At 41.3% G+C, this 22,820-nt stretch overlaps 1 protein-coding gene across 4 annotated transcripts in view; it reads left to right on the forward strand.

Annotated features, from left to right (window-relative positions):
• Positions 1 to 22,820, forward strand: part of ACSL6 (acyl-CoA synthetase long-chain family member 6) — a 108,235-nt gene that overhangs the window by 66,905 nt on the left and 18,510 nt on the right. For 3 of the 4 annotated variants that reach the window (XM_019535051.1, XM_019535050.1, XM_019535049.1), the window contains exons 10-16: positions 5,424 to 5,497; positions 11,063 to 11,140; positions 16,418 to 16,552; positions 17,678 to 17,812; positions 19,420 to 19,515; positions 20,701 to 20,773; positions 22,317 to 22,405. In XM_019535051.1, the coding sequence (XP_019390596.1) occupies positions 5,424 to 5,497; positions 11,063 to 11,140; positions 16,418 to 16,552; positions 17,678 to 17,812; positions 19,420 to 19,515; positions 20,701 to 20,773; positions 22,317 to 22,405 (680 nt within the window). Of the gene's footprint in view, positions 1 to 5,423; positions 5,498 to 10,927; positions 11,006 to 11,062; positions 11,141 to 16,417; positions 16,553 to 17,677; positions 17,813 to 19,419; positions 19,516 to 20,700; positions 20,774 to 22,316; positions 22,406 to 22,820 lie in introns of all 4 variants that reach the window. The other variant, XM_019535048.1, reaches the window with a different exon arrangement.

Raw genomic sequence — 22,820 nt, forward strand, 5'->3', positions numbered from 1 at the left:
GCCAAGGGGCCTCTGTTCATGCATCTCAGTGTGCTCTGCAGGCTCCCTTAGTTAGCCTGAAGACAGATGGCAGCAGTGCACAAAGCAGCCCTGATTGGCTGACCCAGACTGCTCAAGGTCAGCCTGTGGAATGTGGTATTGTCAAGGTGGGGTGTTATGCTTCCTGCTCAGCTGAAGCAGCGGAGTCCAGCGAGTGACATACTTTTCCTGGGAGGGGTGGGAGTAGAAGTACCCTGAGATGCCAGAGGACTGCTGTGGCTTCTCTCAGAAGAGAACGTGTACAGACACAGAAACTCTCCTGACAGCAATTTAACCTTGGTTGTTCCCAGGTTATTTTTCTCCTGGTACAACCATTTTTGCTTTGGGAGAAAAATCTTGAACATCTGTACACTCATAGTTTCTCATAGGGGAGGAGCAGCTCTCCCAGGAGAAACCGAATGTCTGTATGTGGACTAAGAGGGCAAATGAAAGGCCCCCTAAACTTGACATTTCAAACTCTGCCAGTCACCTTCAGCCTGAGCACTTCTAGAGGTCATGGTCCACATTCCTTATAACCCCCAAACCCATCACCTATGCATCCTCTTGTGCATCCTGTCTGAAGTTTCCCTGCAGGGTTAATCTACCTGACGATTTTACCGGGTGATGGTAGTACTCCTGGGATTTTTAAGCATTAAGGTGGAAGTACCTGGCCCAAATTGGGCCCCAGGATAATATAGGTATAATGATATGTAATGACTGTTGAGACAGTGTCAAGCATTTTTAAAAACGTATTTTTAGATAAAGCTTTAAAAAATGCCTTCTGTGTCTTGAAACCACTATTTATAGAAAAAATTAATTACTTCCATGTTTTTAGGTTTAAAAACATATTGTGGTTGTTTATTAATAAACTCGGGAGTTAATTTTTAATATGCTGTTTTGTCATTCATAGGATCAGATGTGTCAAATTATCTCACAAAGGGATGAGAGGTGTTGACTCCAATATTTGAACTTGTGTTAGAAAAGGGCCTCACTTCATTGTTGTATTTAGCGTCACCATGACCCAGCTTGAGGCAATGGCTGTTGCTAAAAATGAAAATGTGCATAGAACATCATTATGCAACTACGGATATTGATTTGCTCTGAAAACTGTCCTTCGATTTTTTGAGGACAGACCAGTGACTAATGTTCCAAAAAGTCTGTCTCCAACAGAGCACATTGGGGTTTCTTTGGAGGCAAATTGGATGTTTATGAGGTTTTCATGGTTCAGCAGCGTGCACAAGTAACTCATGGATACCAGCTTTGTATAAGCAGTTATTTACAGCTGCTTACAAGTGACTATAGGTCACACCATTCATGAAGCAGTGGAAGGGAATTCAGTGTTAGAACAGATGCATTCAGTGATATCAGTAAGATTCCTTTTGTGCATGTGAGAAGTATCGAACACGTTCCACACTGAAGCGGCACAGGAAAACTGTTATAGTTAATAATTAATGGATTGGAATCAGCTGTCATTGCTGACATTCCTCAGTGTCTCAATGGCTGTGCTATTCTGAAACTATTTTGAACTGTTTATCTCTGTGAAGCAAATCCAAAAAGAAGATACATTCATGAATTTGTTGTTAATGTAAAAAAAAAGATAAAATAAGTTGATATTATGAATAGCTCATGATTCCCTCCATAATGAGGGATACTACTGATATTTTATAATCCTGATCTTGAAGCAACGCAGAATCAACACCAACACGTCAGTAATTATTGAATGAAGATTCTGAAAACTGGTGCTCTTCTCTGATATTTGCAGTCACAAATTCTCAAGGATCTTGAACTCTGCTACGCTTCTAGAACAGGGGTCAGCAACCCCCGGCACATGTGCCAAGCATGGCATGCAAGGCCATTTTGCTCAGCACACCACTGCCAGCCTGGCTTCTAGGCAGCTGCTGCCAGCCACGAAGCCCAGGCTACTCCCAGCAGGCAGCTGGGTGGCTGCAAGCCCTGCTGCAAGCAGAGCAGGCTCCATGGTTGGCAGCAGCTACCCAGAGCCTGGGCCAGTTGCAGCCTTCTGGCTGCAAACATCTGCTCTGGGCTCCGGCATTAGCTCCATACTGGCAGGTGCACGCGCACCTCAGAGCGACGGTGGGGGAGCAGCCTAAGGCAGCGCAACCCCCGGCGTCTCCCCCGCTGCCAGCACAGAGCCGATGACTGGGCTCTGGAGCCCGGAGCAGCTGTTTGTAGCCAGCCAGGCTCCACAGCCCCGGCATCAGCTCCACGCTGGCAGCGACTGCATGCACACCTCAGAGCAGACAGCAGGAGGGCTGTGCTGCCTCAGGCCCTATCCCCGCCATCTTCTCTGAGGCACGCATGCACCCACCAGTATGGAGCTTATGCCATACCCTGGAGCAGCTGTTTGCAGCCTCCCGGCTGCAGCTGGCCCAGGCTCTGGTAGCTGCTGCCAACCACGGGGCCCAGGCTGCTTGCGGCAGGGCTTGCAGCTGAGCCTGCCTGACTCCCACCCACTCCGAGCCCAGCCCCAGCCCAGCCCCACACCAGGATGAGGCTGGGGCTGCCCTTTGCCAGGAGCACCACACCTTTTGTGGGCTTAGCTGTGCAGGGTGCGTGGTTGGGCTGATAGGCCGGCTCTGGGCCAGGGCCTCGGCCAACTGCGTTGCAGCCTGGGGGCTGGCTCCCTGGGAAGCACAGGAGCTCTGGCAGGACCAGGGCATTGTTGGGTCAGACTTTGTCCAGTGGCTCAGGAGCCCGGCTCCGTGTACCCGGGCATCTGGTTCTGTGTGTCTGCGTGCACTCGTGTCGAGTTCTGTGTGTCTCTGTGCGCACACGTGTCTGGTTCTGTGTGTGTTCTGGTTCTCTGTGTTTGTGCACGTGGTCCTCTGTGTACATATGTGTGAGTCTGGTTCTCTCTCTGCTCTCCTTTTTCTTTCTCTCTCTCTCTCCTTTTTCTCTTATTTGTCTCTTTTTTCTTTCTCATTGCAACATGCTCAACAAAAAAGGAATACACAACAACAAAGGCAACATTTATGATTATTAAATATATTAATATGGAGTGCATCCTGCCATGTACCACCCCCCCTCCCTTTTGTTTTTCCGGCATGCTGGCACTCTGGCACCTTCCAAGGTAGACATTGTGGTTTTTTCGGCACTCCTGCCAAAAAACCTTGCCTACCCCTGTTCTAGAATATCAAACAAATAATGGTGGTTGGAGTAATTCTGGCTGATGTCCTGGATCATCTGAAAGTACAGTGAAAAACTTCAGAATTAGTTCTTTCAGAACTTAAAATTATTTATTCTAGGTGCCTTAAGATTTCTGGCAAGTTACCGGAAGAAAAATACTTCACATGGTTGGGATCTATAATTTAGGAATACATATTAGTGAGGTAATAGAGAATGAAGAATTTCCAAAGGTTGTTTTGAAAATATCATTCACAGGGAAAAAAAAATCTCTGGAAGATAGGAAAGTACTTCCTCTTAGATGGTGTGAAATGGAAACTGGATGAATAGACTCATGACTTCAGGAAGAACTTATGAATGCAATATTATGGAAGAACTTTTGGTAAGATGACTATAAATCACATAAGCAATATGTGGATCTCCAGTGGACATCTGCTGTTTAGCTTGGATCAGAGGATTCTTTTTAGGTCTAGATTCACATGACCATGGAGTTGTTGAGAGCCTACCTGATCCACTGGACCAGTTACTGGCACAAGAAGGGTCTGCTGTTTTCCTAACGGTGGATTATGAAATCAGATGAGCGCATGTTACAGCAAATAGTCCAACTTTTAGAACTATCTCTGTGTCATATACTTATTTGTGAGAGCTGGGGGTGATATGTTTAGACACTTACTAAAATACTGTATAAGTTTGTTTTATTCCAATAAATACCTGAAGAAGTAAAAATGTTGTGTTCAGGAGTCATTTAATTATTTTATTTGTTGGGTGAATTGCGTGTCTGAAATTAAGGAATAAAAACTAGATACCCTTATTCACACTCTTTTGTTAATTGATTTCAGTCCCACACTATTTCTGGCCAGTGATGGCACATAAAGCCAAAGTGAGTGGGGTTTTTCTGATATGGATGTATGCCCAAATCGGTGGGGACTAGGATGGTATCATTAGTCTGTGATTTCAGTAGGAACTCAAATTTACTTCTCTATTTAGAACTTGGCCAAATACATTAACCCCATAAACCACCTTGACATCCCTCTGTCCCCCCATCCTGACACACTTGCACACACACACACACACACCCACACACACACTTTTGAAGGACATAATATATTTATCCCTTGGTTAAATTCTGCCTGACTTATATCTTGGACAGGCCCATTAATTTCAATGGGATTGCACAAGGCAAGGTTTAATTCATGATCCACCTGTTACATGACACAGCTCAATGTAGTCTGTTTAAAAAGGGAAGCCTTCTTTAAGAGCTAGTTTTACTCCCCCAGTCTCAGGAACTACAATATTGTGGTTTTTGTTGAAAAAACACAATCCACATAAAATATCTTGTGGGGGCAGGGCTGAGGAAATAGGGCCTAGTTCTGCCATCCTTACTCTAATTAACATTTTGCTCCTTGGATAGGTCCTGGGGTGGTGATGAAGAGGGTTGGTGTTGAGACACAAAGAACATGTCCTAACCTGGCTGCTAACAACACAAGGCTGGGCTGTCCCTTCTCTACTCCAGCTACTATTGTGCATTACATCTCTTTGCCCTGGGATGAGAGGGCTGCTAACAACTCAGAGGTGACATGTGTCACTGAGTAATCTCCATGTTGCTGTGATCACCAGAATTGCTATTGAAGCAATTGTGAAATAGCTCACACTCATTTAGGAAAGGTGGTAACCACAGTATGAGTGATCTTCCAGAGAAACTCCAAAAGTTAGGTACAATTGTTCTATAGGTAATTCTCAGGCAAAATCTAGATGACTGCTCTCCTTGTGTCAAATGGTATTTTGAGTAGCTGCAAACTTACAAAGACTTATTCTAATACTTTTCCTTATGTACCTTTTCTAAATGGTCTCATTGATTGTGATAGCTTCTGCAACATGTAATCCTATTAGAGAATGTTAAGCTGGTCTGTAGAAGAAAACTTTTTATGAAAGCATGACCTATTCTTTTACTATAACACTTTTGATAAAAAGTTGCAATTCATCCATAAATCTTTTGATTTGCTGGCTGATTCACAAAACCCCATCTAAAAGATTGACATTGAAGCTCTGCTGGTGGTGTGCTCTGTATTTAAATTGAAATAATGTAATGCGCACTAATGTGTTTTAGTGCACAGAAACAGTTCATTTGTGAAAACGACATATTTTAAGATTTGGGAAGAGAAGCTGAAAAAATGTTAGTGGTTCTGTGTCTTAGAAACTTTTGGAAATTTACTATAGACTTTTCTATTAAAGGTGTGTTCTTTATCTCTATCTGTTTCCAGGGAACCCCAAAGGTGCTATGCTGACTCACGGGAATGTGGTCGCTGATTTTTCAGGCTTTTTGAAAGTGACAGAGGTGAATACCCTGACTTGAAGAGTACTGCTGCCTGCTAAGTGTATTTCATTTTGAATTTGTGGGTTACTTTGAATTCACCCAAGATGGAGAAATATCCCCATGGATGTAGGAAGTGAAATATCACTTTAAGAGCTCAATCCATTGAAAAAGGAGCAAAACTAAGCTCTCAAAGGTGAATGATATTAGATCCTTCACAGTGCTATATTTTGGCCCTGCCCCTGCAAGAAGTTCAGTACTTTTGGGAAGCACCTTCTGCTCCTTTTAAATCAATTAATTCAACTTGCAGGCTGCCAGAACCCTGCTAATATTCTAATTGGTGCTTACTACTAAAAAAAAAGTTCTGTACCATATTCCAGCAATGCTCATGCCACAAGCCAATCTCCAGGGAAAAAAGCCTTTCCATTGTTTGTTTGATAGCATTGATTATGACTCCAACATATATATTGTATGCTAACAACTGCCACCTATGAAATATATTCCAAAAATGGCCAGTAGTAATTAATTAAAAATACTTTGTTGCCTCCTGTATTTCAAAAGTACAGTGAACTATGTAACATATGTTGAAAGTACAAACTGGCCCAGTTTTTACAGGTGTGATACACTTTGTATAGTGTATCAAGTTGCATTTAAAACAATTATTTCTATATGGGAAATAGAACAGTTCTAGTGTGCTAAATTTAAATGAGTAAAATAATGTACTGGTATATACAGTACAGAAATCATTGACTATATATGTGAAATACCTTACCTGTAAGTAATAAACCACGGTGTTTTATCCTATTTAGGGCCAGTGCTCACAATATTACCGTACTATGTCCTGAGTCTTGCATGGAAATACTTGTGCATGTGATGTGAGCATTTCCATTAAACTCATATGCATAAGTGTTATAGCAAAATTGGGGCCTCAGTATTTTTCACTACAAAATATTGATTAGATAATTTACTGTGTAAGCACTAAGGTCCAGACCCTTAGAGGTATTTATGCATTTAGTTCTTGCTGCTTTTAATGGGAGTTATGCATCCACAAGCCTTTGAGGATCTGGATTTAGGCTTGATCCTGGAAGCTCAAGTGCAGCTGACTTAAACGGAGTTAAGCAGTTTGCAGAATTGAGTTCTGTGGGTCTGATCTGATGTTCACTGATGTCAGCACGATTCTTTTCCCTGACCTCAAAGTGCACTGGATCAGTACCTAAGCCTGATTATAAATGATTGCAGACTCGGGATTTAGTTTGTCTCAGAACTGCTGGAAACAGTACGTGTGATATCCATTGCCAATTTATAGTATGTTTTATTGCAATAAGGAAATTGCACAAAGTATGGAAGTGTTCAAAGGGGAAAATCATGAAATAAAATATGGAACAAAGCAGTAAAATACCAGAGATTTGAAATCTGCAAATTTTGTACTATATCAATGAAACTTTGTGCAAGAATTGTTTTGTTCAGTGACTTTATGATGGAATTGTTTTTAAAAAATCAACTTAAATATGTTTTTCTAAAACTCTTTTGTCAAATATCAAGGAAAGACACTTTCACTGCATCTAAACATAATATTTTTATGTGTTCACCCTGGAAAAAAAACTTAACCATGTTGTCCAAATATAAAACAAAGGCACAAACTATTTTTCTTTTTAGCAAAATTGGAAAAATGATGATTTTTCTCAGTAGTTGTTTTACACAGCTCTACTTATGTATCAGAAGGTCAGTTTGAAGGAACATGTGGGTAAATTGGCAGGGCTTAGGATCTTAATCTGCTATATACAAGAGACTATTTGGGCTGTGAATAGATGAAAGAAAACACTGTAAAACATGATCTATGCCATCAACTGACCTCAGTAGATGGTGTTAGAAACACAGGCTAAAAAGCAAGTCAACTTGAATATGTCTTTCCATGGGATAGAAATTCCTGTGGTTATACCCCAGTCCATTATACTGTGCCGTGGGTTGGCAGTTACACCAGAGCAGTGGGACTGCCAGGTAGATGGTACTTTGTGTCACTAGAGCCTTGTAACTTTATTGCACTGATATAACTGCTGACCATGGTGCAGGGTAATAGACAATCAAGCATCACTTTTCATAATACTATGGAAACCCTATTTTATGTAAAGATGCTATTTTCCTTATTTTGTGCTTTTATGAGGCGAGAGCTTTTAGGTTAGATTAAGTCATCTAAGATGGGACTCAGTTGGGCTCAGGCAGTTAATATAAAAATAGTGACCAAAAAATCCACTGTTCAGTTGCTGCCTGATCCTGGAGGCACCTACATTTGCAGGACCTTTCTGTTTGCCCTGAAAGTTTTCTGGGCACCTGCAATTGAGCCCAGAACTTGCCTAATCTGAGGAGCTAGTTACCCAACACCTGTCCAGAAGCCAGAAACTCAGCAGAGAGGTGCCTGGATCCCCTGGGGGCCCTAATCCCATTGGTCTTTTAAGAGCATGCTTAACATATATTCGTAGGGATAGGTCTTCTCTCAAAATATAGCTACACAGGAAGATGCCTGGGGGTGGGGGGTGCTACTACTCCCACCTTTCATATAATAACTGACTAGGTAAAGTACTTGTACAGGAGGAAGGAGACCCATATCCATGTCCCTTCTCAGCCTGAGGGGTTTAAACCCACAATGCTTACGTCCCAGGAGAGAGTCCCACCCACCAGAATATAAACGAGACTGGTAGAGGCTCCCCATGCCTCTTCAATTCGTGTTAGGCTATTATGCAGAAAGGAGAGCAAGATACCCGTGGCTAGAGAGAAAGTGCTAAAGGGGAGCATGACCCTGTAGCGTAGTGATTAGAGAACCCACCTGAGTTCTGCTCCCTGCTACACTTCTGGATCGTATAATGGATAAATAGACCTCCAGTTGAGGAGGGCCCTAAACCTGTTTCCTGCTTGCTGTGTAAGTCCCCAAACCAAAAGTCCATTACATAAAATGCTGTGACCACCTCCTCCCCCCAACACCTCTTAAACGAGAACGGTAAGCCCTGTTTAGGCAAAGTGTGTTGGAGAGAATGCCAGGCTCTAGCTTCCTGGTGGACAGAGGAATCAGCCTGCAGCCCTCACTCAGGCTCTTTAGAGCTGGGAGGGTGGCATCTTAGGTACAGCTAGGTTCTCAGCATTTCCTATTGACTAGCATCAGCATGCTGGCTGTTCTGGATCCCTTTCTGAGGTGCATAACTCTCCCCATGCATAGGGAGCTGAGGCACCTAACTCTGGGCTCCAGGTTACAGCACCAACCTTGTAGGTACAGGTACTCCTCACTTAATGTTGTCCTGGTTAATGCTGTGCCGTTATTACATCGCTGATCTATTAGAGAACATACTTGTTTAAAGTCGTGCAATGTTCGATTATGAAGTTGTTTGGCCGCTGCCTACTAGTCAGTAACTACTGTGGATTCACTTAACATCGTTTCACTTTAAGTCGCATTTTTCAAGACGGTAACTACGATATTAAGCGAGGAGTAGCCTTATCTATGTCCCTTACTGGACTCTGATAAATTTCAGCACAATAAAGTAAAATAAGGAGACAAAATCCTTGGATTATTTATGTATTTTTTAATCCTTTTTTTCTCACTTCTCCCACTCTTGTGAGGCAGTGAGAAAGTCCATGCTGAAAATTAGGAGAAGCACTAACAAATAATGATTGCACCGGAATAATCCAATGTGCTATTCTAACTAAAATCAATCATTAACCACCGGAAGAAAAATTCTTTCCCTTTCAATCTAATGCTCTGACTCTTCAATTAGAGCCACACAGGTGGAACTTTGTACACCCAGAGAGCTCCACTAACTTTAGTGGGGCCCACGTTAGGCATAAAAGTTCACCTGCATGGACCCAACTGCAAGATCATTACTATAACTAAGGAAAAAGAACCCAAGTCTTTCTAGTATAAAACTTCTGATAACAGTTTTCTGCTTAATAGGTACCGTTTGTAAGCCCAATCTTCGAACTTAAGCACCCAGGCTAGGGGCCAGATGTCAGCTGTGTTAAGGTCACTCTACACTAGCAGAATGGCACAAAGTAACCTTAAATGCTGTCCGAGTGGGACAACTGAAGGCTCCAGTGGGGTGAAGGAACACTGAGCTGTTGTAAATTTGGGATAGCTGGGTTTCAAGCAAGCGCCCCTTAGTTAGGGTTGGGTGATGTTCTTTAATATGGATTGTCAATTCTCTGAAAAATGCAGTTTCAAGTTACTAAAAAATATTTATAAATTCAAATTGGATTTGGTGGCTAGTTTCAGCCAAAAGAAAAAAAAAAGAAAAAGTCAAGATATTTTAAATTCAAAGCTGAGCCTAATTTAATTGTAAAAAGATGAAAATGCTGGCTACACGATGACAATTTCGGACTGAAACATTTTGTTCCAACCAAAAAGAATTTTTTGCAGTTTCTTTTTCAGTGACCAAAGCCAACAACATTTTGTTTCTTGTTAAACCCCAATTAAATTATTTTTGGCTTCCGGCACCAAACTGAAAAATTAACTATTTGGACAAGTCTGTGTCTGAGCCCTGGCTCAGGGACGTTTTGTGTATGTCTACACCGCATACTTGGTGCTACTCTTAAGCTTCCTCCGCCACCATAATCTGGCTCAGTTGACATAGCTCTTAAGGTTGCCTATAGGACATAGTCCTGGAGTGGTTTTGCCACTGGTTTTCCAAGTTTGGCCTATGCAAGCAAGAATGGATGGGCAGGGCATGCTTGAGTGTGGGTATCTGCAGCAGCATTGAGGACATGGTGTAGAATACACCCTTTGTGACCAGCTGGGGAAGGACACATTATTCCATGGCCCAGAAAAGATGGGAAGCCAGAGCAGAACATGCTTTGCCGGCCCCCAGGCGGTTCTCCTAGAACTGCCTTATCGCATACTGGGAGTCAGCTTAGGCCATGGCCAACCGCAGTATGGAGGAAAGTGCAAAAGTGTTTGAGGATCCTTTTTCTCTTTCCATCTCAGCTGCACAGCGGGTGAGTAGAAGCATGTGTGTGAACTCGGCACAGCTGAGGATTCTGCCCATAACCTTCAGATCCTGACTCTGGATGTTTCAACAGGCACTTGAGTGCCCAGAAAACCTTTTTTTCTGAGATAAACGATCACTCAAGAGTGCATATCTTGATTAAAAACCTCTGTCTGTAAATTGGGCTCCTCCTCAGAATTAGCACCTGTTTACCATATGATTCGAATAAATCTAAATACATCTTCTGCAGCGGAGAGAGGTCTCCGCTGCTCTTTGTGTGCATCCTCATGCTTTTTAAGACTCCTACTAACATAGTTTCATTGATGTCATGGCCTAACGCTTCACTTTGTATGCTGCTCTCTTTCTCTCTTGATGATCTTTACCCTTTTGCTCCTCTGGTGCCATTTTTCTTTTTATTGTTTTATGACTTTCTTGTTGTCTTCCTGTCAGTGTTTCTTTCCTTTCTGTCTCCCATGCCCTTCACCTGCAGAAAGTGATCTTTCCGAGACAGGACGATGTGCTCATCTCCTTCCTGCCTCTGGCTCACATGTTTGAAAGAGTTATACAGGTAAGAAACCTGTTTGAACTGACTGGGCCTTGTGGGGCTCCTTGTGTTTTCTTCCAGAGTCAGTGGTCTCCTACTTGTGAGGATGTACACATATCCTATTTGCCTTTAGCACACATGTTTGAGAGAATGGTACAGGTAAGGTCCTAGCCTCTGTGGAAGTTATCTTTTTCCACACAAAAAAATAAAAGAGTAACTGTAGCAAAATTAGTGATGATATGCTGTGAAATGCAAATAGTTTGTACTCCAAAAGGTGTCATGGGCACAGCACCAAGGCTCCGATTCTGATCTCAGCTACACAAGACTCTCCAGAGTTGCCTTGGATGATAGCAGTGTATATGACATCAGGATACTGCCATTGGCACATGTGCAACAATCGTTAGCTGCATGATTTTTGGCAGGGCAGGTCTTCAAAATATTATAGGACCATTAATCATGGCAGTAGAAATAATTTTCTTTATCAGCTGAAATATTTTATTGAGTAAATAAGCAGAGTAATGAACACTTGCAGAAACTTAAAAGCAGGAAATGTTTGTGGCAGGCCAGCTTGTCATGTGCAATAAGTAGAAGCTGTCATCTCTTGGAAATAATGGCAAGCAGAGCTGATAACTCATGGCAGCCCGCAGAAGTGGCTTGCTGGCTTTCCCAGTCAGACAGGTGGTAGCTTGTTACAGCCCCTGTGCTGTGCATGGGATCAGATTAGATGTTCACTGTGGTCACTCCTGGCCTAAAACTCTGCATTAGCAATTGGCTGTGAAGTTTGGGTCTGGATTCATTTCTAATTTTAAATTTTCTCACGGTTCAGGGATGACTCAGGTTTGATCTGAGTCTATACTTATTGTCACAATCCACGATTTTCCAAAGCTTTAGTAACATATGTGTCAGACGTAAACTACTCACTGCTGGATTAAGAAATGCATACTTTAGAAATATGTGATTTACAAAGGATTTAAAGTCCAGAGTAGCGTGTAAATTACGCATAAATCTCAATTCCCAGGACAGTTTGGTAACGCTACAGCGATTTATGCGATGGCTTTCTTGTGTTATACAAATCAGACTTGCCAGGAGGTATTGTTAAAAATACTGAGGATTACAAAATCCTGTGACACAAGGAAACTAGAAACATTTGAAAGAACTCACAGGATGTTACTGTATAAAAGAAGCCTCTACCTGTCAGTCACTAAGGAGCTAAGGGTAAAAGGCACAACTGCTTCCAGTGCAAAACCTCCTTTATTACACAAAGGTGTTCAAAAAGGCATAAAAATCAACTTTTAAAAGACTCTTTTAACATTTATGTGGCAAATAGAATAGCGATTCTCTGATTTCAGGCACTTCTATGCAGTCTTCAAACGAACGCGAGCTCCTAAGATTAAACCTCCATATCCCACCTACTCAATTTTTTAAGCAGTGTGTCCATGACTGCCTTTTCCCATATGGATTTTTAAATTTCTTCCTCCTTTGCCTATGCATTACAGCTTGTGAATTAGACAGGGTGATATTCTTAAAACCACAGCCTCATATTTATAAAATACATATAGTGTTTAAAGTAAAAAATCTGTATATAGAGTTTCTCTGAGTAGGGTTGAAAAAACAGAATAGAGGCATTCAGTTGCAAAGGGAATAGCACAAAAAAAGCTCATAACTCTTTAAGGAACTTTTTCTTTGTTTAAGCTATTTTGAGAGCGCGAAACTATGCCAAAATAATTGTATGCATTTCATTTGAATGTTGAAAAGCAGTGTTAGAGCATTTGACTAGGACTCAGGAGACCTGGGTTCTGCAACTGTCTGCCTGGAAAACTAGTTTTCCTCGGTTTCCTCACCTGTAAAAATGGGGCCATGATACCCATCTCATTTGTGTAGTCTTTTGAGGTCCACTAATGAACAGCACTAGGTAGCATTATCATCTCAGAAAGATCATTGTAAAATACCATTCTGGGATTTCACATTTACCTCTTGTCATTCTAAACCAAAATTTGCCTGTCGTCAAGTTAAAAGATGTTAGGTGAAATCCTGCTGCCTTTGAAGTTTTGTCATTGATTTCAGTGAGACTAGAGGGTTTCACTTGTTATTCCGAAGACCCAGCACTGTAAACTCAGGAATCTAATAAAGATAAAAGCCATCATCCTTGCATGGTATACAGCAAAGTAGTTCTATTGATGTTACTGAAATGATGCTAATATCTACTGGATGAAGATCTGCCCTCCTCCCCAGTGTTTCCTTTCTGGCTGGTGCATCACCACCGGGACTGAAGAATTATGCAATTAGAACCTGGGTGACAGATTGCTGTATGGTCCCGAACAGACTCCAGATCCCCTTCTAAAAATAGTATTGTCTCTACAGTTCTAAGAACAATGAAGAGTAGTGACAAAACCCTGTATTTTAGTTTGTCAACTAACTAGCTATGACTGATTATAGTATACGAACAGAACAGTTTTAATGAGTACGCAAACAGTGCTATTTTTATATACTTCTAAAACTGCAATTTAATTGTCCAGTGGCCATCTATGTACAATCTATACTTTGCAGAATACAGTGCATAAATCAAAGGCTGTTTAGGTCATATTCAAAATGAAGCTATATAGGTCTAAAATGCTGTAGTCACTATGAAGATAAAACTCCCTTTAAAGAGGGAACTCCCCTCTTCATACACAGAATTAGTCCTGTACGTAACGACTCATAGAATAACATATTATTATGGCCATCTGTTGTCCATTTTACTTTTTAGTTAAAACAACAGAATTGCTAACTCTGGAAGAATCAGCTGTTTCCCTACTGGGAAACAACTTTTCCATAATGTTTCTTAAGATGCATTTCTTTATTATTAATAGGTTCTTACGCTACGAGCTGTTATGAGTAGATCTGGGACTTCTGTATCCCAGAGGTCAGGGCTGATCCAATATTCTGCTTTAGGCCTTTCTCTAATTTAAGGAGAAAAAAGCCCAAACAGCCTTTCTGTATATTAGCATGGCACAAGAGACATTTAAAGGATCTATCTGGATTTATTGAAAAAATAGTTTCTCTTATAAATATTAGATATCTAATTAAATATTATGTTCAGCTAACAGCCAATAGCTATTCTTTTGAACCAGGGCAGTAATTCTCCATCACTCTGAGTGTTACTGATCCCAGGAGAATCACCTTAAGATAGAAAAATACTCATGGGAGCTGACACCTACTCTCCCAGCTGCCAGAGCCAAGAGGCAAAGCAGAACTTTGGCTGATCTATGTGGCATCTGGTATAATTGGGAGCAGGCGTCTGGCTGATTTAGCCTGTGCAGGAGACTCAACCAAGCTACTTTTAGCTCAGTTTTAAGAGAGAGTGCTCTTTGCTCCCTTGTTATTTCAGTAGCACAAACATTGTGTTTAGTACAGGAAACTGGGGGCATACATCCCATTCACTAACTTGGAGTTACATGACTGCACTGGCACTGACTGCTTTGGAATTGCAGTATGGCTTAAGGTAGGACAAGATTTTCAAAGGCACGAATGAGACAGGTGTCCAACTCTTGATGATTTCCTATGGGAGCTGAGTACCTGACTGCCCTTTGTGTCTTGAAAAACTCCCATTGTGCCATCAAAAATCCATTAAATTCAGAAATATATAAAACTACTAGCAACAGTGCTGCAGAGCTTTGAAAACTCAGCAACATAGTATGCTACAGTGCTACACAGAGTAAGTGAAATGTTGAATTATCAAGCTAAACTCTAAATAGCCTTTATTGATTTCCAGTAATATTATTTTAAATGTATTTTAAAACCTATTTACAAAATTAAAAAAAAGCCTAAACAAAGACATTGTGTATGGTAACTTAGCCTGTGTAGAGTTCCATGTTGCAGTAGCTAGGCTACTACTACTAGGCTTCTGCGGCTGCAGTATAGATATTAGGGGTATGTAAAGCAGGCTGTATTTAATTCAGATTTGGCCTAATTTGGGGAACAGTGATTCCATTTGTTGATTTGGATCACTGTCCCAATTCAATTCGGCCAAATTCAAATCCGAAGATTCGGTTCTGATTCGGAGAATCAGTGGTTTGGCCATGGACACAGCTTTAAAGTTTTCTTCCACATACCTCGAGGTACCAGGCGCGGCTTGTGAATGTTGCAAGGGTGGGACAGATGGAGCGTCCCACAGGAGCATGGGGGGTCTGTTGCCAAGCATGAGGGGGACCCCCTACCCCCCGAACTCGGTGATCAACCATGGGGGGATCCCGGGTGCCCCCCTAGACCCAGGAAGCACCAGTTGCCGAGCCGGAGGGTGGGGTGAGGGTCTCCTATGCGCTCCCTGGCAGACCCGGAAGTGGACTGGAAGTGCTGCTGGTCCACTTCTGGGTCCGCCACCGAGCATGCTGGGAACCCCGCCATGCTCCTGTGGGATGCTCCATCTGCCCCACCATCTCAGCGTTCAGGAGCCACCTGCCACCTTGAGGTGTGTAGAAAAAACATATAAAGCTGTGTCTGTGTCCAAATCACTGAATCGCTCCAAATTAACTTGGAGAGATTAAAGGGTCCCCGATTCGATTTGGAGATTTGGCTGCCAAATTGGGCCGAATCTCCGCCAGATCGAATCAGCGACCAAAGCTTCGCACAGGCCTAATAGATATGTCCATAGTGTGAGCTGTGATTATTTTCCCTGCTGGTTCTTTGCTTGAGATCTGCAAGCATCAGGGGGATCTTCAAGGCTCCACATTGCACCCAGAAAAGGAAACTTTTTTAAAGTCTGGAAAGTTGGAAACTGGTTTAACATTTGCCTCATAATTCAGTATCTCTATAGTCCTCCTGGCTTCTGTGAGCCAGAAGAGTGCATGATCTGATGGCAGGACTAAAACCTGGGTCCTTTATTTTATGCATGTCCAAACTGTCATCTGTTTTCCCCCTGCTTCAAAGGAAATGCATATTGGGTCATAGTTGTTCCAACTGCTAATTGCAGATGTTGTCAGAGGACATAAAAAGCCACAAAGAAAACCTCTTTTAACTGCAACGGGCCAGTATAGAGATTTCATGAAGTTTAGTCCATAAGAGACTAATGTTTTCATCGTTTCAGAATATAAAGTGAATGTAAAGAAAATAGCAGGCAGCAGGATGTGGAAGCCCAGGCTGGTTATCAGCATATTGATTGCTAGAATCAAATATCACCCTAATGCTGTCCCAAGGGATGTTTCTAGAACATGCCCTATTGCCAGAAAATATACTCACAGTCTGACGGCCTAGCCTGTAATCTGTGATCTGAGCTCGTACAACCCACTATTTCTGCATATAGTGCACCCTTCACCATATGGTTTAGATGTTTATAAAACCACACTTTAGCCACAACAATTAATCCAATCTTAGGAAAAGCTTTAAATAGAGAGAAGGGACAACTTGCCACAAGGAACAGAAACAAAAAAATAACATGTATTCCTTTTTCCCATATTGCAGTCTGTAGTATATTGCCATGGAGGGCGAATTGGATTCTTTCAAGGAGACATCCGCCTCTTATCTGATGATATGAAAGCATTGCGTCCGACCATCTTTCCTGTCGTACCGAGACTATTAAATAGAATGTACGATAAGGTGAGTTTAATCTGTTTATAGCAATGAAGTTGATCGCTGCCTCACGCTATCCTGAGAGACTTTCTTTATCTGGGTTTTTCCCCGCCAGCATTGTGAACTGGTGTTTTTCCTGCACCTCAGATGCCTTAGACTCAGTCCTCAGATGGTGCAAACTGCCATAAACCCTTCTGCAGTCACTGAAGTTATGCTGATTTACACTCATTGAGGATTTGGTCCTGATCCTGTTAGTGCAAGTCATTTGGTGACCTACCAGGGGCTTCAGTGGTGCAAAATCAAGAGCCAAGACAAATCTGAATTCAAGACAGATGAGCCAAAACTTTCTGTTCCCTTAAACCTGTGCTGGAACTAGGTCCTCCCTCTTTACTGGGAGGGACAGTAGAAGGATGGGCAGGAATAAAAAAAGTATAAAGATTTCAACCCTGCAGCCCCCAGCTGACTTTCTAGCAAAAAATCCTTTGTGCTCCAAGACACTTGTTTAAGCAATCCTTGGAGAATATTAGAGAGGACCTCTAGAGATCTTAGAGAGCCTGTCGAGTGGCCATTTTTATTGTGTGTGACCACCTTAAAATATTATCCTTGAGGAAAGAGCTGGATCTACACCGCAAATTGCTGACCCACATTTTCTCATGTGCCAGGCTTTCTGGCTTCTCAAGACAGAGAGGCTCTAATCTGGAGATCCACTTTGTGGTGCTGTCTGATGAAACACGAGGAAACATGGTCTTTAGCACCTCAGATACGAGCAGTAATAGTTGTCTGAGCTGTCATTATATTCCAGTTACTCACCTCTTGTCCAGCTCTCATGGTTTTACTTAACCATAATATTATGTTTATCATAGAAATCCTGCAGAAGCACTCATCATGCAAAGGCAGTCAAACCTTCTAGTGTCTCAACTTCTCCTTTTTCTTCTAAGAGAAGAGTAAGCATCATTCAGAATGGATTGAAGCAAAGCATCATTTGAAATATTACTGTACTGGAGTATTAATTACATTGTTGGTATAAGAGTAATACTTTCACTGACATGAGCAGAGTTTATCTACTTAAACTGATTCTTTAATGTAAGGATATGGTGCTTGATGTTTTCTTTCTTATTTGGTTACGTTTTGTGCCATTCTGCCTTCTTTCAGATCTTTAGCCAAGCAGATACCCCAGTAAAGCGCTGGCTTCTGGAATTTGCTGCCAAACGTAAAAAGGCAGAAGTTCGAAGTGGAATCATTAGAAACGACAGTTTGTGGGACAAACTTTTCTTCAATAAAATACAGGTAACGATTTGAAAAAGTAAATGTGAGCAGTAACTCAAGAAACAGATGGAGCAAAGCTTTGCAATGTCTGCCAGAGACATTCCCGCGCCCCCCATCAATTAGTTTTCAATACCAACACGGCATACTTCAGTGTTCCAGTGAATCACGAAATGGGTCATGATATCATTTTCAAGGATTGTCACAAAGAGAAGTAGCTAATTTTGGACAAAAATGAGTTTAACAGACTTGTTTTCTTTATGGATTTCTGTTGCGTACATCACTGAGCCTTCTTCAGACCCGGCCACTGGATATAACTGGTTTTCCCCACTCAAACTCCACTTTTATTTGTAGCAACAAAGCACCAAGCAAGATGAAATAAAATAGATCATAGGAGAGAGCAAAGTACTTGTTTTATATGTAGGCCTGTTCCAAAGGCCCTTGAAAGTCTCTCATTGATTTCAATGAACTGAAGAGCAGAGACTTGGTCACCATATATCCCAAAGTGTTATTTTTTTCCTAGGAAATTCCACATTAAATCATAAAGGGGACACCTGCATTTAATACTCTTCTCATACACTGTATTAAACTTACAGTTTAATAAGTGAGAAAGGAGAACACAATGCCAACGGCCCGATATGAGCATTCAGAACGTGCCAGGTGTTTGCCGCAAATCCCCTTAGTAAAACAATCGTCAATCAGATAAGCCTCTGATGTGCTGCACTGCTACAAGACATGCTGCTTAAATTAATTTTTTGTAATTGGATGTCTTAGCCAGTGCTATGTCGCTTTATTTTTACATTAGAGAAATTGATTGCAGCTTTCATCTGCAGACTGCTCATTTTCAGCCTGCAAAGATAACAGATTTCATAGGATGCAGATTAGGCAGGCACGTGTCTTGACACACACAAGACAAATCATATTGATTCAAGGTCTGGTCAGAATGATGACATCCTTTCACCTCAGAGTCCAAGATTTTTTTAATCTTTACTTTTTTGACTCTTTGCATCATTAAAAAGTGACAAAAGGGGTTAAGGTGACACCACCTACAAATAGCTGAAAGACTTCAGAGAGGCTGCTGGGGGGGACTGGGATCTGTCTGAGTCACCTGCAAACCTGGGACTTTATAGTGTGGACTAGTCTTAAAGATGATCATGATATTCCTCTCATTTATTTGAATATAGGGTAGTCAAAGCACATAGACAAGTTTTCTCTGAGGCATTTTTGGGGGCTGTTTCTAGTTCAGATATATCCAGTCATTGATTTTTCTTTTAAGCTTTGTCTGAATGTCTGTGCTCATAATGGCCGACAAAGAGGTCAGTTCCAGGGTTGCCAACTGTCTGTAAATTTATGGACAATCCATTAAAAAAAGGCTTAAAACATCTATCCATAAAGTCTGTAAAAAAAAAAAAAAGAAAAAAAAGAAAAGAAGAAATAATTGAGCCATCCACAAAATAACCAAGCAACCAGACAGAGCAGAGCCTGTTCAATAACTTTGTTCTTGAACTATAACTTTAATTTGGATCTAAGTAATAAGGATTTGATCCCATAGAGGAAGCTCCAAGGATCATACTAATTTAAATGGTGTGAGCCAGTTTTTTGTCTTGTCTTTCATTTCCTTTACCTGACAGGCGAGCCTTGGTGGGTGTGTTAGGATGATTGTAACTGGAGCTGCCCCTGCTTCTCCTACTGTTTTGGGCTTCCTTCGGGCAGCGCTTGGATGTCAGGTAGGCTATACCTGCCTGATTGTCAGAAACATTGTGTTATAGCCAGTAATTTTGTTATTGTGAAGGAAATAGGGGAAACCTATTTTTTAAAGGGCATGACCAAGATAAACAGCAGAGTTCGGTTCTGGATCTTTTTGCAAATTTGGGACTGTTTGTATCTAAGGTTGGTGCTTGGGTCCATCTCTGGAAAGACGTTAAGGATACAGTGGTGTGATCTGTGCTACAAAGTCAGGGTGCCTGTACACAAGCCGGGAGGCTGCTCTGACACACTGTAATTGCGGCATGTTAGAGCAGACTTGGTTAATTGAGTCTGCTGGGGCATGCTAATTAGCGTGCTCCAGCCAGCCTCCGCATCTCATGTATCAGTGTCCCTGTGTTTCAGAACTGGGGGGGGAGGTTGTTTGAACTAAAACATGTTTGAGCTTTAGATTGAGCAACCCCACTGCCATTTTCAAGCACAGGGACACTGATACATGAGACACATGGGACATTTTAATTGGAGCCGCTTTTGGAGTTGCTCTAGTTAAAGCGCCCCCTCCACCCCCGCCTCATCCCCGAAGCATATATAATAACACCCTCAGTGTTTAAAGTTACTGTTAGTGAGAATCAGTTTAGAAAACAGAGGAACTTTGGATAACTTCTCTCTGAAGCACTGAATACTGAATGTCATAAAAGGTCCCCTGGAAAGAAGATGCTGGCTGCACCATTTGCTGTAAAATCCAGGCAGTCATCTCACCTGACCAGAATACTGCTCTGGTGTTCAGCAATGCAAGGAGGAAAAGGGGAATAATCAGTGGCCTCCAGAACTAAACACTCTTGTCTTAAGCCAGAAGCAACAAGTTTCCAAAAGACTGGTCTTCAAAAATGTGCTGCTTCTTTTTGCAAAAATGTTTGTGTGTTTTTCTCATAGTTAAACTTATTACTTTATTTGAGGAAAAACTGTAGGAATTGTTCTTTCCTGCCTCTCTTTTCAGATCCTTATTGTCTTGTGTATTTATGATAATATATAACATTCCATGTGCAATGAGCTCTAGGGAAGATTTACCTGTATTAAATATCAATCTATTGTGGCATAAATCCAAAGCACTGTGCATCAAGAAAGAAATGCTCAGTGATTTATTTTTTTTTGATCTGCAACGTTCAAAATTGTATCTCCAACTTAACATTTAGACATCTCTTTCTCAGGTTTATGAAGGCTATGGTCAAACAGAGTGCACTGCTGGGTGTACCTTTACTACTCCAGGTGACTGGACATCAGGTAAAAATTATAGTCCGTTAACCTCCAAAAAGAAAAATCTGTTTATTTTGAATGTTTTGAGCCATAATACAAAAGGATACTATACGATAGTTTAGCATTGTGCTGAATAATATCAAGTGAATTGGATGTTCATTACAGTGAAACATTAGCAGCACTATCTTAAAGCCATTCTGATCAGATGCTATTTAAGTTTCCCTAGAAAGATTTCAAATTGTGCATTAAACCCTGATCTGCGGTAGCTCCAGCCCTCCAGCTCCAGACCTGCTAATCCTTTTGAATTGTATGGTGTGTTTGTTCTGTGTACCACTGGAACAAAGATGTAACCACATAATTGGCATTCATTTATGACTAAATCAAATGCTCGGTAATGGGAAGAGCATGAGATATGGCTTAGGGTCAGCCTATTTGAAAGAGACTACATTACTACCCTTTCAAACCTTTTCGCTCTTACAATTACTAATATAATTAGACAAAAACCATCAGTCATGGCAATGCTCAGCAAATCATAAATAAAAGTAGTGCAGTAAGAGTCATCATCTACATATATAGAAAGTTTTTGGAACACACAGGATCAAATTAATTTAAATGGGTACTTGCTGGAAAATTGAATGTAGACTAAGGAGTGAGGCTAATAAGCCAGTTTCTTCTGAATGTTAATGTGCTACCACTACAGAAAGGAACAGCATGTCTTTTCCCATCATAAATTGCTGTCTATCAGATTGTTTTCTCCTCTACTCAGAAATGTCCAGCTACCTATAGGGAGAAATATAGACATAACACACTCTGTCACACACGGTTTTTTTGTTCCCTGCACTCTGTCCTTGTTCTAGTACCCTAATAAGCACTTGATTCCTGAACAAATACTCACAATTGCTTGTCAAATGACAGAAGCTCACCATTTAATAAATACTGAGCTTGTCTCTTCCCTCCAAATGGAAAGCAGACTTAAATAAGAAAGAACTATGGGGTAGGTAAAGTCACTGGCTACCAGGGAACCACCGTACCTGGCTTGCTCGCTTCCTTTTTCCAGTTTGACTTTCACAGTGGCCATTTGTAGGGAATATTTTGTGGTCTGAGGACCCTTAAGGGTGTAGCAGTCTGTCTCCCAGAATAGCTCATCAGAGTCAGTGAAACCTACCATAATTTAGAGCAAATTAAACAGCTACAATATTCACTGAGAAAATGTTTTAGTTAAAGCCATTATAACTGACTTTTCTAGGTGACATGGATACAGAATTTTGGGTTTTGTTTTTAACAAGCTCCTCTGAGTTAAGTTTTTTTTTAAATGAAAATGTGATTTGAAATCCTGTTAGCCAAAGGAAGAAGGAAAGCCAAAAATATCCTGAATCATTACATTCGTGAAAAATAGGAATCCTATGCAGACAGGAGGTGAATGGTTTTTCAAAGACTGTAATGGATTCTGCAAGGAGGCACACATGCTTTGAGAACACTGAGCTAGAAATATGTGAGGTGCCTACTAATAATTCCTGAGCACTATTTGTAGAGAAAAAGTGACAGATGACTTTTTAACTTTGATTCCCAGGTCACGTAGGAGCCCCTTTGCCATGCAACTTAATCAAACTGATGGATGTGGAAGAGCTGAATTATTTTGCTTCCAAAAGTGAAGGAGAGGTATTGTCTCAAATATTACATAACCCACCTGCTAACATTTTGTCCCATTCTGTTCTAGAAACCTGTGAGCTATTCATATTCATTACCTGTTGCATTTGGCAATCCTTTTTCAGAGTACCTAGTTGTAGATGCATTATATGCTACTCTTAGGAAATGACAGGAAAAGCAATACAGAGGAAAGTTATCCAGCCCAGAGCAGATTGCAATGAATCACTAATATGACTGCTCCTCCAGCAAGTGCTTCTTACTTTTTAAAGAGCTGAGGTTTCCACACAGAATCCTGTAGAATGAGGTGGGTTGACATAGGGGCATAGGCAGTCATCTGAGTAGGTCCTTTGATAGGATCAGGGCCTAGGATTGCTAAGATCAGGTCCTTCAGTCCTCATGCTTCTCTATTACACAGGGAGTATTTCAT

Source organism: Crocodylus porosus, unplaced genomic scaffold (genome assembly GCF_001723895.1).
Source record: "Crocodylus porosus isolate Cpor-Errol unplaced genomic scaffold, CroPor_comp1, whole genome shotgun sequence".
Classification (NCBI taxonomy): domain Eukaryota; kingdom Metazoa; phylum Chordata; order Crocodylia; family Crocodylidae; genus Crocodylus; species Crocodylus porosus.